The sequence below is a fragment of the Bufo bufo genome, chromosome 4 (genome assembly GCF_905171765.1).
Source record: "Bufo bufo chromosome 4, aBufBuf1.1, whole genome shotgun sequence".
Taxonomy (NCBI): Eukaryota; Metazoa; Chordata; class Amphibia; order Anura; family Bufonidae; genus Bufo; species Bufo bufo.
This window is the reverse complement of record NC_053392.1, coordinates 576,014,431-576,029,710: the sequence shown is the minus strand read 5'-3', so window position 1 is coordinate 576,029,710 and position 15,280 is coordinate 576,014,431. Positions and strand designations below refer to the sequence as shown.

General features: G+C 45.0%; 1 protein-coding gene across 1 annotated transcript in view; it reads right to left on the bottom strand.

The window, feature by feature from the left end:
* Positions 1-539: 539 nt before the first annotated feature.
* HAAO (3-hydroxyanthranilate 3,4-dioxygenase) overlaps positions 540-15,280 on the bottom strand; it is a 69,486-nt gene continuing 54,745 nt past the window's right edge. Inside the window, exons 7-10 of the mRNA XM_040430342.1 lie at positions 9,735-9,880; positions 7,219-7,287; positions 2,993-3,075; positions 540-770 (exon numbers count right to left, since the gene is read on the bottom strand). Of these exons, the coding sequence (XP_040286276.1) occupies positions 692-770; positions 2,993-3,075; positions 7,219-7,287; positions 9,735-9,880 (377 nt within the window). The 3' untranslated portion in view covers positions 540-691. The remainder of the gene's footprint in view (positions 771-2,992; positions 3,076-7,218; positions 7,288-9,734; positions 9,881-15,280) is intronic.

Here is a 15,280-nt window from a genome sequence, read left to right as displayed (position 1 = left end):
ATCTCTACATCATCCAGTCTGTCTGGGATTACATGGAGAGACAGAAGGATTTGAACAAGCCTACATCCACAGAAGATCGGTGGTTGGTTCTCCAAGATGTTTGGAACAACCTCCTTCAAAAATCCTAGCAATATGCCCCCAATGTCCAAGATGGAAAAAAAAACCTCCGTGGCTGAAAGGGTTAAGGGAGCCTGTGGGCACTCTCTTTGCACTACGCGGCAAGACCCTCATCTGCTTCAAACAGTACTTCGCACTGTGGGCTACCCAGCATGCCCGTGCTATTGTTTTCATCAGGCAGCATGCAATGCTTTATTTCCCCTCTGGGGGTGCTTCGGGGAAACTGAACACTGGGTTGGTGAGTTCCCATACAAAATCTATCTGATCAGTTTATGGTTAGGGTATCCTTTTAACCAAATGAGATCAGACAAACCTCATAAATGCTTTTCAGCTGCAGACATATGGAAACACTGGCCTTTCTCTATATACAAGTGCTGTATATTTGGATAACTGGAGTAATAAAAAGCCTGTGCCATAATTGCTTTTGTATAAGGCTGGATGCCTTTAATTTCAATATATTGGAGAATTCAAAGACAACTTCTCAGATATCAAATTTATTCGTGAACATGTTTAGTGGCAACTGTGTCATGATAAGAATGCAGCTGCTCTCTTTGGAAAATCCTCTGATCAAGTCTTAATTACAAGCTTTCCGTTGAGTGGGTTCCATGCGAACGCAGAAGGCCATACACCCGTCATGTCTCTTCCAGGAAAACCTGTTCCAAGTAAAACAGCAAGAAAATGTTGCAATGTAGAAAACAACATAAAGTCAGGATATACTAGAAAACATGTACCGTAATAACATACAAATCCAATACATACTATTCACTATGACATATATTCTCTGCAATCACTGGGACCCTCACAATCCCCCCTTGAGCTCAGAGAAGATCGATTGGAAGAGTAAGCTGTTTCAAACATTGGGAACGACGGTGGAGTGTCAAACACCCCACCGATCTGATAATGATGACCTGATGACAGTTCGTCAATGTCATGAAACTGGAATATGGGACTTCTGTGGGACGGACGCTGTACTCGACAGTCCTACAGACAGTAAACAGAGCGGTGGTCACTCGGCCCCCTGTTCTTATAATGAGTGAGGGTCCCAGCGGTTAGACCCTCAGAAATCATACATTTATCACCTATCCTGTATATAGATGTTCTTAAGGTTGCTTCTGCAGCAAGCCCCTGAGGAGCCGCTGCACAGGATGGCAGTAGTTGTGGCCGTGATGAGATGTTGTGTCATGGTGTACTCCCTCAGGCTGTTGCTCCATGGGGATGGGTGAAGTGGAAAGGTGGTTTGAAGACGTAGGCCAGAAGTAAAAGTTTAAAAGTCTCTCTTTATATAACTTCTGGTATATTGAGCAGAAGTAGTTACAAAGTGCAGTTTCGGTCATCAGATGATGAAGTATAGTGGCTGGGTAAGTGTCAATTAGGTGGTAGTAACTATCAAGTACTTTTGGATATAGGTTTCCACTGTGTGGTACAGGCTTGATGTTAGTATGGCCTGGTGGTTACTCTAGGTGATGGGTGTTTGACCTGTTTTCCCTTACTGGCAGCAGGGTCTGTGAAACTGTAATTTGGCTGATCAATATGCTGTCTAGGCTCAGTGAAGCTTCTTACAAGCAGTGTTCTTGATTCTGGTAAGGATCTCACAGGAGAACTGGATATGGTCTCTTGGAGTAGGAGCTCTGGCATGTGCTTCCTCCCTCCTCTCTGTCTGGACTGGAACTCCCCCTTCTGGCAGGAAGCAGTACCAACCCACTCCTCCCAAGGGAGGAAAAGGGTGGTTTGCCCTGTTCCTGCCAACCATTGCCACCCATACCTCTTCTGCTGGAATAAATGGCATAACATTATGAAACATTACAAATAATTTTGCAGATACCCCCAGGTTTGGAGTACTGCACTTCTACACACAGTTTTGATTTGTGCATTTATTTCTGGCTTAAAAAGGCTCAAAATGTAGCTTTTTGGGGGGCATTTTTGCCCATATACTTTATTCTATCACCTGGAGTTTTTGTTGCTGTTTTTATGCCTATTGATTGTTTATAGGAAAGTACATGTCCCCAGTAATGTCACTTCCTTTTTAGAGCAGTATGGGGAAAAATGTATTAGTACAAAAAGTGTCATAAAAAAGACACCAGTAAAAAAACACCAACACACAAACTGCAGATGCATTTTTAAAGCTACAAAAAAAACTGTGGAGGTCTAAGGGAGGAAAAATGCCAGTAAACAAACAAAATAAATACCTGTAGACCCAGAGCATGCTGCGATGTAAAAAAAAAAAAAAATTGCATTGACCCCAAAAATACACCTCAAGGGTGAGAAAACACCCCTACAATTAAATGTCTGTTTTTAATAATTCCCATAAACTTCCATGCAACATCTGCAGCTGGTGTCTTTTGCATAATAAATGAAGGGGTTTTCTGGGAGTATTACATATTGATGACCTCAGGATAGGTCATGACTATCTGATCGGTGGGGATCTGTTACCTGGCACCCCTGTCAATCACCTGTTTGAAGAGGCTGCGGCGCTCCAGTGAATGCTGCAGCCTCCTCACAGCATAGCAAGCACAGCGCCATACATTGCATAGTGGCTGCGCTTGGTATTGCAGCTCAGGCTCATTCAATTGAATGGGACTGAGCTGCACGTAGGCCACGTGACCGATGAAGAGGCCATGGTGCACCTCTTCAAAACAGCTGATTAGCGTGGGTACTGGCAGTCGGACCCCCACAATCTGATATTGATGATATGAATACTGTGCTCCTGGAAAATCTCTTTCATGCATTATCTGTGCAAATAAATAAATACAAAAATTAATAAAAGAATGAAAACAAATATTCTGTAAAAAAGGTAAGGTAACCTAAGAAGGTCTTGGTCCTGGAAGGGTTAAATGATACAGTACAGCATATTGTACAGCTTTATGTCTTTACTCACACAGACTGTTTTGGTAGGAGAAGGCTGTCTCCAGAAGTTAACATCAGAACTTGGTCGCCAGCAGCTACCACAGAGGAGCCCTCCTGTAATGTATTGTCAGCAAGTTACTATAAAGTATATTATGGTTTATTACAATATTGGATGGAGTGTATAACACTGTACAGACAGCTCTGCTCCGAGTCATTGCGCCTCCACACTGCCCTCATGTCGTTCTCACCTCAATCATGGTGCCCATGCAACTTACAGACTCCACTGCGCATCATTTGTAAAACATGGCCGACTTCCTTCAACAACACCCCTGCCCTTAGGTTGTGCGGCACTGAAACTCAGTGCCACTCCCTTTAAAGTGGTTTTACACTGATGACCTATCCTCAGGATAGGTCATCAGTATTTGATCGATGGGGGGGTCCAACTCTCAGCACTAGACTTGAGCGAATTGAAGAATCCAAAGCAGACTTCCATCAGAATTTCAGGAAAAATTAGATTCGCTGCAAAGCCGTATTTCCTCGTGCTTCGTGGTAACTAATCCATATTCCCTGAAATGGTGGTAAAAAAACAAAAAAAAAAATCATACTCACCTCAACCATTTGAGCGCGGAGAGGCCGCGGAGGCCCTATCGATTGAAGATCCCAAGCGAAATCTTGTGTGCAGTGACCTATGACGTCACAACGCCGGCCAGCGTGATGATGTCATCATGCACTGCGCAAGATTTCACGCAGGATTTTCAATCAAGGTGGCCTCGGTGGCCTCTTCGTGCTCAAATGGATAAGGTGAGTATTGATTTTTTTATTTTAATCGATTAACCCCTGAAAGCCCTAATTTTTCATCTCAGATGCCGTCATCAGCGATGACAAAGTAATTAGTCAAAAAGCGAATTTGTTTGTGAATCAAATTTTTGTAAACTTCGCTCATCACTAGAGATGGCCTTGCGGTTTGCCCGGCGGTCGTTTCGCGGCGAACTTTGCGTGTTCGTGATTCGCCGAACATATGGAGAAATTCGCGCCAGCCATATTCTTTTACATTGTGAAGAACTTTGACCCATGACACATCCATCAGGTGGTACAGGACAGCCAATTGAGACGTTTCAGCACATGGACATACCCCCTACCTTATAAATAGACACAATCTGGCCGCCATTTTACATTCAGTGTTTTGCAAGTGTAGGGAGAGGTTGCTGTGTGGAGCAGGGACACAAAACGCCAGTTAATAGGGCCCCAAAAGTCATTTTAAGGACTAGTATAGGTGTGCAATCGATATGTGTGATACACAGAGGGGTGCGATATACTTATAATATACTTTTATAATGAGTCAAAAACACATAGATCTACAGTATATAGTGATCACCTGGCAGTCAGGGGCCTAGGGGCTTACTAGGGCAATTTTTATATAGGGTAAGGTCCCGGACGGGGTCGCTCTTATCAGGGCGGGTGGTCTGAGGTTAGGCTATCAGGGCCAGAATAGAATATGTCCTATTGCAGACAAGATTAGGCGATGTACGGTCCACAAATTGCGGAATGCACATTGCCGATGTCCGTGCCTTGCGGATCTGCAAAACACTTACGGACGTGTGAATGGACCCTCATAGTAACATTATTAAAGGTTACGTTTTATCTTTATGTATATTCTAATGGATTGCCTTCCTTGTACAATGTTATAATATACTTTCTATGTTATTAGGCTACTTTCACACTAGCGTTCGGGTGTCCGCTCGTGCGCTCCGTTTGAAGGGGCTCACGAGCGGCCCCGAACGCATCCGTCTGGCCCCAATGCATTCTCAGTGGAGGCGGATCCACTGATAATGCATCCGCCTGCCAGCGTTCAGCCTCCGCTCCGCTCAGTGAGCGGACACCTGAACGCTGCTTGCAGCGTTCGGGTGTCCGCCTGGCCGTGCGGAGGCGAGCGGATCCGTCCAGACTTACAATGTAAGTCAATGGGGACGGATCCGCTTGAAGATGACACCATATGGCTCAATCTTCAAGCGGATCCGTTCCCCATTGACTTTCAATGTAAAGTCTGAACGGATCCGCTCAGACAACTTTCACACTTAGAAAATTTTCTAAGTTTTAATGCAGACGCATCCGTTCTGAACGGATGCGAACGTCTGCATTATCGGAGCGGATCCGTCTGATGAAACATCAGACGGATCCGCTCCGAACGCTAGTGTGAAAGTAGCCTTAGAAAGTATATTATAGTGCGTTTGTATTGTGCGGCAGTTGTGTGCGGTTCTGCTGCGATACTGCAGGTATATAGAGGGACAAGCGTTATTGGAACAAATAATTTCTACTGGTGTGATATACCAGTCGCCCCCCAAAACAACAGATTGAAGCAGGGTGTTATATACCAATATACTTTCTTTATAGTGCATTTGCGCATGTGCGTACGCAAAAATTACTTTGCCGATATTTCGCATTGAAAACAAAAATGAATGGAGATCGCAAATTCGAATAATACATCTGGTATGTCACTGTCCATGTTGTGGGACTATTTGTGCACTTCTAGTAATTATTTCTTGGCTGCAAATATGAGCTGAAGGTTTTTCAGGTTCGCCTGCCATTAAAATGAATGGGACCCACCGCGAACTTGCGGTTCGCAAACATTTGATCGCGTTCGCAAACCGTCCCGGTAGATGTTCGTCCATCACTACCCAGCATCCTCACACATCAGCTACTTGAAGAGGCCGCAGCACTCCAGTGAGTGCTGCGGCCTCTACTGACCACACCCTAGGCCAGTGACATCACTTTCATTGGTTACTGAGCTGCAATACCAAGCACAGCCACTATCCAATGGACAGCGCTGTGCCAGGTTAGTTGTGAGGAAGTTGCGCCGCTCACCGGAGCCGCACAACCTCCTCAAACAGCTCATTTGGCGTGGGTGGCGGGAGTCACGCGCTCACTGATCAGATATTGTCCTGAGGATAGGTCACCAGTATCACATGCTTGGAAAAGCCCTTTGATGGATCTGAGCTGCAAGACCACACACAACCCATAGACAGGTGTGGCGATGTTTCTAGAAGTAAACAACCATGCTGTTCTAATCTTGTACAACCCCTTTAAGATTGCAAAGTCATGCAACTTTTAAAAAAGCAAGAGGAAATTTAAAGCGGCTCTGTCACCAGGATCAACCCTATTAAACCAGACATACTGCTGGGTATGGCTCATCCTTCTGATTAAAACAATACTTTTATTTTGTCTATATGATAAACAGCTACAGAGATGTCCGCGTTTTTATTCATATGCCAATGAGCAATTTGAGCATTCAGAGGAGGGGCTGAATATTCTGAGCACTTCTATGTAACACCCCCTGAGCTCTGCACCCGCCCCCCTCCCATTGACTAACAGGACTAGACATGCTCAGGGCAGAGCCCTGTCCTAGAGCTGTGTGTAAGGGCTCATGCACATGGCCGTATGTATTTTGCAGTCCTCAAAAAATGGATCCACAAAAAATACGGATGACGTCCGTGTGAATTCCGTATTTTGCGGAACGGAACAGCTGGCCTCTGATAGAACAGTACTATCCTTGTCCTTAATGCGGACATTAATAGGACATGTTCTATTTTTTTGCAGAACAGAAATATAGAAACGGAATGCACACGGAGTAACTTCCATTTTTTTGTGGACCCATTGAAATGAATGGTTCCGTATACAGTCCACAAAAAAACGGAACGGACACGGAAAGAATATACGTTAGTGTGCATGAGCCCTTAGCATGTAAATACCTCATAGAGGTACATAGTGTTTCTATTCTTATAAGCTAACACATATTACTGGTGTATTTATAGTGATATATTCTGCCTGTGAATAAAGCAGTAATATGTATATTAGCTTTCCAGTCTGATCTCAGTGTGGTGAAGCTATAGTACATAGTGATATGAAATATAGATGCTAGGACACATCTCTTTCCTCAGCATGTCTAGTCCTGTCAATCAAGTGGAGGGTGTGTGTGCAGAGCACAGGGGGTGTTACATAGCAGTGCTCAGAATATTCAGCCCCTCCTCTGAGTGCTCGAATTGCTCATTTGCATATGAAATTCTGGGGCCAACCTCTGGGGCTGGAGCTACCACGGCGGGGGTGGATCTCCACCAATCAGATAATGATTTATTATGAAATATATCTTTGAGAAGATCGAGGAACGAAAAAGGGTGAAAAATGAAGAAAAGGGGTGAGATTTTTGACAGCGTTATAATTTCTCAACATAAGTAATTAAATGGGTTTTTTTTCTGAACGCACCAGCTGCCAAATCCAGGTTTCTATATATAATGTGTTTTTTGGTGTTTCTCCTGCTCCATACACTGCAGCCTGAAATAAAGAAAAAATAATTTACATTATTCATTTTGGACTGGAATCAGCTAGAAGATAAGTGTCCTACACTTCTTACCACCAATCAGTTATTTCAGCCCCTTACCTCTGTACGCATTTTAGGCCTAAGGGTGTGTTCACATCACGTTTTATGCCTCTGTTTGACTATATGTTCGTAAAAAAAAAAAGATACAAAAACAAATCGCACCACATCACATTCTTGTTTCCTGGAGAATTCAGTAAAAAAAAAGGATCCATCAGTCTGAGGCATCCGTTTAAGGCCTCATGCATACGACCGTTTTTTTTCACGGTCCGCAAAACGGGGTTCCGTTGGTCCGTGACCGTTTTTTCGTCCGTGGGTCTTCCTTGATTTTTTGAGGATCCACGGACATGAAAAAAAAGTCATTTTGGTGTCCGCCTGGCCGTGCGGAGCCAAACGGATCCGTCCTGAATTACAATGCAAGTCAATGGGGAAGGATCCGTTTGACGTTGACACAATATGGTGCAATTGCAAACGGATCCGTCCCCCATTGACTTTCAATGTAAAGTCAAGAGTTAATATACCATAGGATCGGAGTTTTCTCCAATCCGATGGTATATTTAAACTTGAAGCGTCCCCATCACCATGGGAACGCCTCTATGTTAGAATATACCATGGGATTTGAGTTACATCGTGAAACTCAGATCCGACAGTATATTCTAACACAGAGGCGTTCCCATAGTGATGGGGACGCTTCTAGTTAGAATATACTACGAACTGTGTACATGACTGCCCCCTGCTGCCTGGCAGCACCTGATCTTTTACAGGGGGCTGTGATCAGCACAATTAACCCCTCAGGGGGCGCACACTGGCCACCAATGATATTACAATAGAGGGAGGGGGGGGCGGGGGAGGCCGCACACTGGCCACCAATGATATTCAAACTGGGGAGGGTGGGGGGTCTGCCCCCTGCTGCCTGGCAGCCCCTGATCTCTTATAGGGGGCTATGATATGCACAATTAACCCCTCAGGTGCAGCACCTGAGGGGTTAATTGTGCGGATCACAGCCCCCTGTAAGAGATCGGGTGCTGCCAGGCTGCAGGGGGCAGTCATGTACACAGTTCGTAGTATATTCTAACTAGAAGCGTCCCCATCACTATGGGAACGCCTCTGTGTTAGAATATACTGTCGGATTTGAGTTTTCACAAAGTGAAAACTCATCTCTGAAAAAGCTTTTATGCAGACGGATCTTCGGATCCGTCTGTATGAAAGTAACCTACGGCCACGGATCACGGACGTGGATGCCAATCTTGTGTGCATCCGTTTTCTTTCCCGGACCCATTGACTTGAATGGGTCCGTGAACCGTTGTCCGTCAAAAAAATAGGACAGGTCATATTTTTTTGACGGACAGGAAACACGGATCACGGATGCGGCTGCAAAACGGTGCATTTTCCGATTTTTCCACTGACCCATTGAAAGTCAATGGGTCCGCGAAAAAAAAACTGAAAACGGCACAACGGCCACGGATGCACACAACGGTCGTGTGCATGAGGCCTAACGTATATGTTTTTTTGTATACGTTTAAATGATGGGAAAAATGCGATGCTTTAGTGATCAAGAAATGTTTTTTTTTTTGTTTTTTTTCATTGTCGCCTTCCAGGAGCTATAACTTTTTTATTTTTCCATAATTGTCACTGTTAGAGGGCTTATTTTTTGCGTTGTAGTTTTTAATGGCACCATTTTGGATTTTGGGGTACACATAAATTACTGATTAAAGGGGTTGTTATACGAAAAATATTCTACAGTTTTCAAACCAGCACCTGAATCTGAATACTTTTGTAATTGCATTTAATTAAAAATTTAGCATAACCAGTGAGTTAATCAATAAAATGCATCTGTATAGCGCCATCTGCAGTTAGTTTTTTTACTTATTTCCTTGACCTGCTCACTTAGAAGGCCGCACATGCTCAGTTTCATCTTTCAACTGCCTCCTGAGCTGTGATGGGGAGAACATGGACACACCCCCTGAGCTGCAGCAGATAAGACACGCCCCTTGAGCTTTCAGCTTGATATAAATCTAGAAGAGCAATGAATGTGGAGATATCTGGATCCATGTGAGGTACAGGGCTGGTTCTAGCTTTGTTAGAAAGAGATTGTCATGTACTATATGACGTTTGAGCTAAATTTTTTACATTAATTATGAGATAACCCCTTTAGCTTTTTCCTATAGTGTACAAGCACGACCACCTCTGCTGGATTGCAGGGTGGTCGTAAACCCTGGAAACAAGCAGTGTATAATGTGATAGAAAAATGAATCAATCCAGCAAAGGAGGCAATATGGATAATCAAAACACATTAGTAAGTGTCTTATATTAACTTTATCTACATGATAAATGCCACTTGCTGAAGTAAGACAACACCTTTAAATGAGATGATTTTTATCTTGCTCCCCGCAGGATGTCATACCTTAGTCTCAAAACGATCTTCAAACAAATTTACATGTTTTTTTGTCTTTATTTCCAAGTGGTGTGAATCTAGCCATCTCTGAAAGGAAAAGGGCTCCATAACTTTTTCAGTATTTAGCGGGAATGGAATTTTCTCTGGTATTTGGTCTTTAAGAAAAGAAAAGAATGAAATGAAAAGAATGAAAAAGTTACTGTTAAAAATGCTACAATGTAGTCCGAGCAAATTGTAACAAAAAGTTTCTGTTAGGCCACTTTCAGATGAGCGAGTTCACTCTGAGAAACACGCTCCCTGTGGGAGTGTGATTTCCCTACCTGAACTCTGCTCTTGTAACAGGACCTCATTGCATTATAATGATTTATAATGCTGTGTGCCCCTGCCCGACATCGACTGTATTGAATTGTACCGACATAATGCTGTCAGTACAATTCATTACAAATTATGTCAGGGACACCCTGCATTAGAAATCATTAAGGTACGACCACACAGCCAAAGCTGCCTTTCATTTAAAGGGGTTTTCATTGAATTTTATACTGACGACCTATCCTCTGGATAGGTCACCAGTATCTGATAGGTGGGGGTCCCCCGCCAATCAGCTGTTTGAGAAGGCATTTCGGGACTGTCGTTCGCTGCAAAGATAGGCGAGAGGGAGGTTGTTGCACAACTACAGGGATATCTGGAGGCCAATCACATTCTTGACAACTTCCAGTCGGGATTCCGAAGGGGTACTGAGACTGCTCTGGTCAATGTCCAGGACGATCTACTGATGGCATTAGACCAGAACGACTCTATGGTCCTAGTCCTTCTGGATCTATCATCCGCTTTTGACACTATTGACCATCAAGTGTTACTGAACCGGTTAAAAGTGGTAGCCGGATTAGATGGAAAGACCTTGGCATGGATGGTCTCATTTCTCCAGGACAGGGTACAACGAGTGAAGCTGGGGTATTTCACTCAGCCGATCTCCCACTGTCCTGTGGAGTACCACAAGGCTCGGCACTATCTCCAGTCTTGTTCAACATCTATCTGAGACCATTGGCAGACATCATCAGGAGGCACAATCTTCAGTTTCATGTTTATGCGGATGATACACAACTATACTTTAGGCTTGCCAAAGGAACAGTTGATCAAGTCGATCTGGCCGGATGTCTCTTGGAGATCGATCACCGGATGAGTGCCAATCATCTAAAGCTTAATGGCACCAAAACTGAATGTATTACATTCAGTGACCAGAAAATTACACCCTCAGCACCCCAATGACCATTGTTTTTTGGACCTGTCCCTGAGACAGCCATCCAGGTCAGGAACTTGGGAGTGGTCTTGGATTCCAGATTAACCCTGGCTCCTCAGATAAATCAGGTGGTTAGTACCTATCACTACCAGCTGAAACTTCTGAGGAGGATCTTAAAATACATCGAATCCCCTCTCAGGAAAGCCTTGGTCGGAGCAGCGATCAGCAGTCGGTTGGACTATTGTAATGCCTTGTACATGGGACTCCCTAAGAAGAACTTGCATAGACTTCAACTTGTGCAGAATGCCGCAGCAAGGCTACTAACGGGTGTCACCCGTCGAGAGCATATCACTCCCTCTCTTAATGCCTTGCACTGGCTCCCCGTCCAACAACGGGTGATGTTCAAGATTGGATGCCTAATGCATAGGGTATTCCATGGTGTGGGGCCCCTGTACCTGCGACGTAAATTCACCAGGTACACCCCGTTGAGGACATTGAGGTCTAGTAACTCTGCGAATTTTAACATCTCGCAAGTTAACAAGATGAGACGTGGAGGTAGATCCTTTTCGGCTCAAGGGGCCAGATTTTGGAACCACCTACCTCTGGCCCTGAAAATGATTCCCAGTCTTCTCTCATTCAGACGTGCACTGAAAATCTTACTTTTCAAACAGGAGTTTGATCTTCCTATATAACACTTATTTTTGGTTCATATAATTTTGGGGGTTTTGCTAAATGTTAGTCTATAAATTCACGGTTGGTAATGTCCCTTCTATTTTAAAGATATTTTTTTCTCACGCTTATTAATTTTGTTCTTTTCACATTCTCTATATCTCGTCCGAACCCTTTGAACCTTGAGATCCCCCTACCTTCCCTCCCCTTTTTCTTGATTCTCCATTTGATAAGTGCTAGGAAATTGGTCTCTGGAATAGGTGCCTTATTCTCTAGGCCCTTGCGGCCCATGGCAAAGTGTCATGCCTTCTTCTTGAATCAGCCAGCTAAGCGCATCGAGGCCCTAAGGGTAAGACTGCGTGTATACAAGACTATACATCATCCTCATCAGCTGCGACCCTATGAGAGCCATGTTCTTCTCTCTGCTTTTCCTATGCCAGTGACGACGCGTTCAAGTGAATGGGGCTGAGCGCGATACCAAGCGCAGACACTGTACAATGTACGGTGCTGTACTGGGTGAGCTGAGAGAATGCAGCAGCACTCACAGGAGCGCCATGCCTTCTCAAAACAGCTGATCAGCAGGGGTCCTGGGTAAAAAAAACTCAGAAAACCCTTTTAACTAATGAAGACTGCACTGTATAGCCGGTCTTCATTGTTAAAAGCTGCGTGGAACCTTCAATACCACACAGCGATTAAAGGGGTTTTCTCATCTGAGACAATGGGGGCATATCACTAGGATATGCCCCCATTGTATGGTATGTGTGGGTCCCACCGCTGGGACCTGCATCTATCTATCTCCTAAATGGATCCACGAAAGTGGTGGAGGGTGCACTGCACATGCACAGCCGCCCTCCATTCATTTCTATAGGGCCAACAAAAATAGGCGAGCACTGGCTCAGCTATTTCTGTCAGGCCCATAAAAGTTACTGGTGTGTAGTGATGAGCGGCAGGGGTCATATTTGAATTCGCGATATTTCGCGAATATTTAGTAGAATATTAGGCTACTTTCACACCTGCGTTCAGGTGTCCGCTCGTGAGCTCCGTTTGCAGCGTTCGGGTGTCCGCCTGGCCGTGCGGAGGCGAGCGGATCCGTCCAGACTTATAATGGAAGTCAATGGGGACGGATCCGCTTGAAGATGACACCATATGGCTCAATCTTCAAGCGGATCCGTCCCCCATTGACTTTCAATGTAAAGTCTGAACGGATCCGCTCAGGCTACTTTCACACTTAGAAATTTTTCTAAGTTATAATGCAGACGGATCCGTTCTGAACGGATGCAAACGTCTGCATTATAGGAGCGGATCCGTCTGATGAAACATCAGACGGACCCGCTCCGAACGCTAGTGTGAAAGTAGCCTTAGTCGAATATTCGCAAATTCGAATATTTGTTTTATTCTACGATTTTTTTACTTGAAAAATCGGCAAGGTAATGATCGTGTAATATGCGAATTTTCGTAATGCGAATTTTTATTGCGAATTTTTCAACTTACAACTATTAAAAAAAAAGATTATGGCACTATATTAGCTAAATTGCTCTATATTCGTTTTTTTTTCAAATATTCACTATATTGCCATATATTCTTGTTTTAGAATATTACGACTATTCGAAAAAACAAAGTTATAGCAATATAGCGAATATACAGTATATCACTATATTCGAAATATTCGCGAATATGCTCCCATTCACTTCTATAATGACAGCACTTGGTAGCGGTCGGACTGAGTACTCCAGCCACCACTTTGCCTGCTCCGTTCTCGATTTAGGTGCAGGTCCCAGCGGACTACCTATCAGACAATGGGGGTATATCCCAGCGATATGTCCCCATTGTCTCAGATGAGAATACCCCTTAATAATAAAGACCGGCTATACAGTGAGTTCTTCATTTAGTCAAATAAAAGGCAGCTGCGGCCTAATTGGCTGTGCAGTTCTCAACCGCAGCTAGCCACGACCTGAACAGATCACGAGACTTGGTTGTACCCTTGAGGTCCAGTTACAAGAGCAGAGTCCAGGACAGGAAATCACGCTCCCACACGGGGTGTGTTTCTCACAATGAACTCAATTATTTGAAACTGACCTTAAGGCTCATGCACACAAATGTATTTTCTTTCCGTGTCTGTTCCGTTTTTTTTGCGGACTGTATACGGAACCATCCATTTCAATGGTTCCGCAAAAAAAACGGAAGTTACTCTATGTGCATTCCATTTCCGTATGTCTGTATTTCCTTTAAAAAAATAGAACATGTCCTATTATTGTCCGCATTACGGACATGGATAGCACTGTTCTATTAGGGGCCAGCTGTTCCATTCCGCAAAATACGGAATGCACAAGGACGTCATCCGTATTTTTTGCAAATCCGTTTTTTGCGGACCGCAAAATACATATGGTCGTGTGCATGAGGCCTAAAGGGGTTGTTCAATATTTTAAAAGAGATCACCTATTCTCAGGATAGGTCATCTATGTACGATTGGAGGGGCTCTGATACCCCTGACAATCAACTGAACTACTGTACGCGGCTCCATCCATTGTACAGTGGACGGAATTGATTACTACAGTGGTACTCCCACTGGGGCGAATGAGAGCGACGCTGCAGTAACCAGCTCTGTCCACTACACAATGGACGGAGCTGTGTAGGGTGTCGTATCCCCATCCAGGGCCGTCTTTAACGCGGGGCAAAAGGGGCAGCTGCCTCGGGCCCAGTTGCTACTGGAAGCACTGATTAGTACCGGAGGACCGGGAAGCGGTGAAAGCTCTGCACTCACCGCTTCTTAGTACTCGGCTGTTGGCTGTGCAGTGGCTACACACAGCGGGACCTCACACTGTGCGCAGCCATTACAGCCGACAGCCGAGGACCAGGAAGAAGAGAGAGAGCGCTGGTGGTGAGGACTCGGGAGCGGCGTCCAGGATCAGGAGAGGTAAGTTGTTTGTTTATTGTATTTGCGCTCATGGCTGGGGGGCTGATACATGAGGCTGGGGGCTGATACATGAGGCTGGGGGTCTGATACATGAGGCTGGGGGGCTGATACATGAGGCTGGGGGCTGATACATGAGGCTGGAGGCTGATACATGAGGCTGGGGGTCTGATACATGAGGCTGGGGGGCTGATACATGAGGCTGGGGGCTGATACATGAGGCTGGGGGTCTGATACATGAGGCTGGGGGTCTGATACATGAGGCTGGGGGTCTGATACATGAGGCTGGGGGTCTGATACATGAGGCTTGGGGTCTGATACATGAGCCTGGGTGCTGATACATGAGGCTGGGGGGCTGATATATGCCATTGGGGGCTGATATATGCCATTGGGGGGCTGATATGAGGTCTAATTAACATTGGGGGTCTGATTGGGGCTGTCAGCTGAGGTCTGTTTAACATTGGGGGTCTGATTGGTGGTCTGACCTGAGGTGTAATGGAAAATATTTTTTCTTATTGTCCTCCTCTAAAACCTAGGTGCGTCTTATGGGCCGGTGTGTCTTATAAGGTGAAAAATTCAGTACTTGCTCCTCCTCTCAACCTCCCCTGGCCTTTGCGTACACTGCGTCGTGACGTCACGCGTAGGCACTGCAACGCTAGGGTGACCCGAGCCCCGGTCTCCTTCCTGAACTGCAGAGCGGTGCCCACTTCCAGCCCTGAGCCCAGCTGCCCAGAGCAC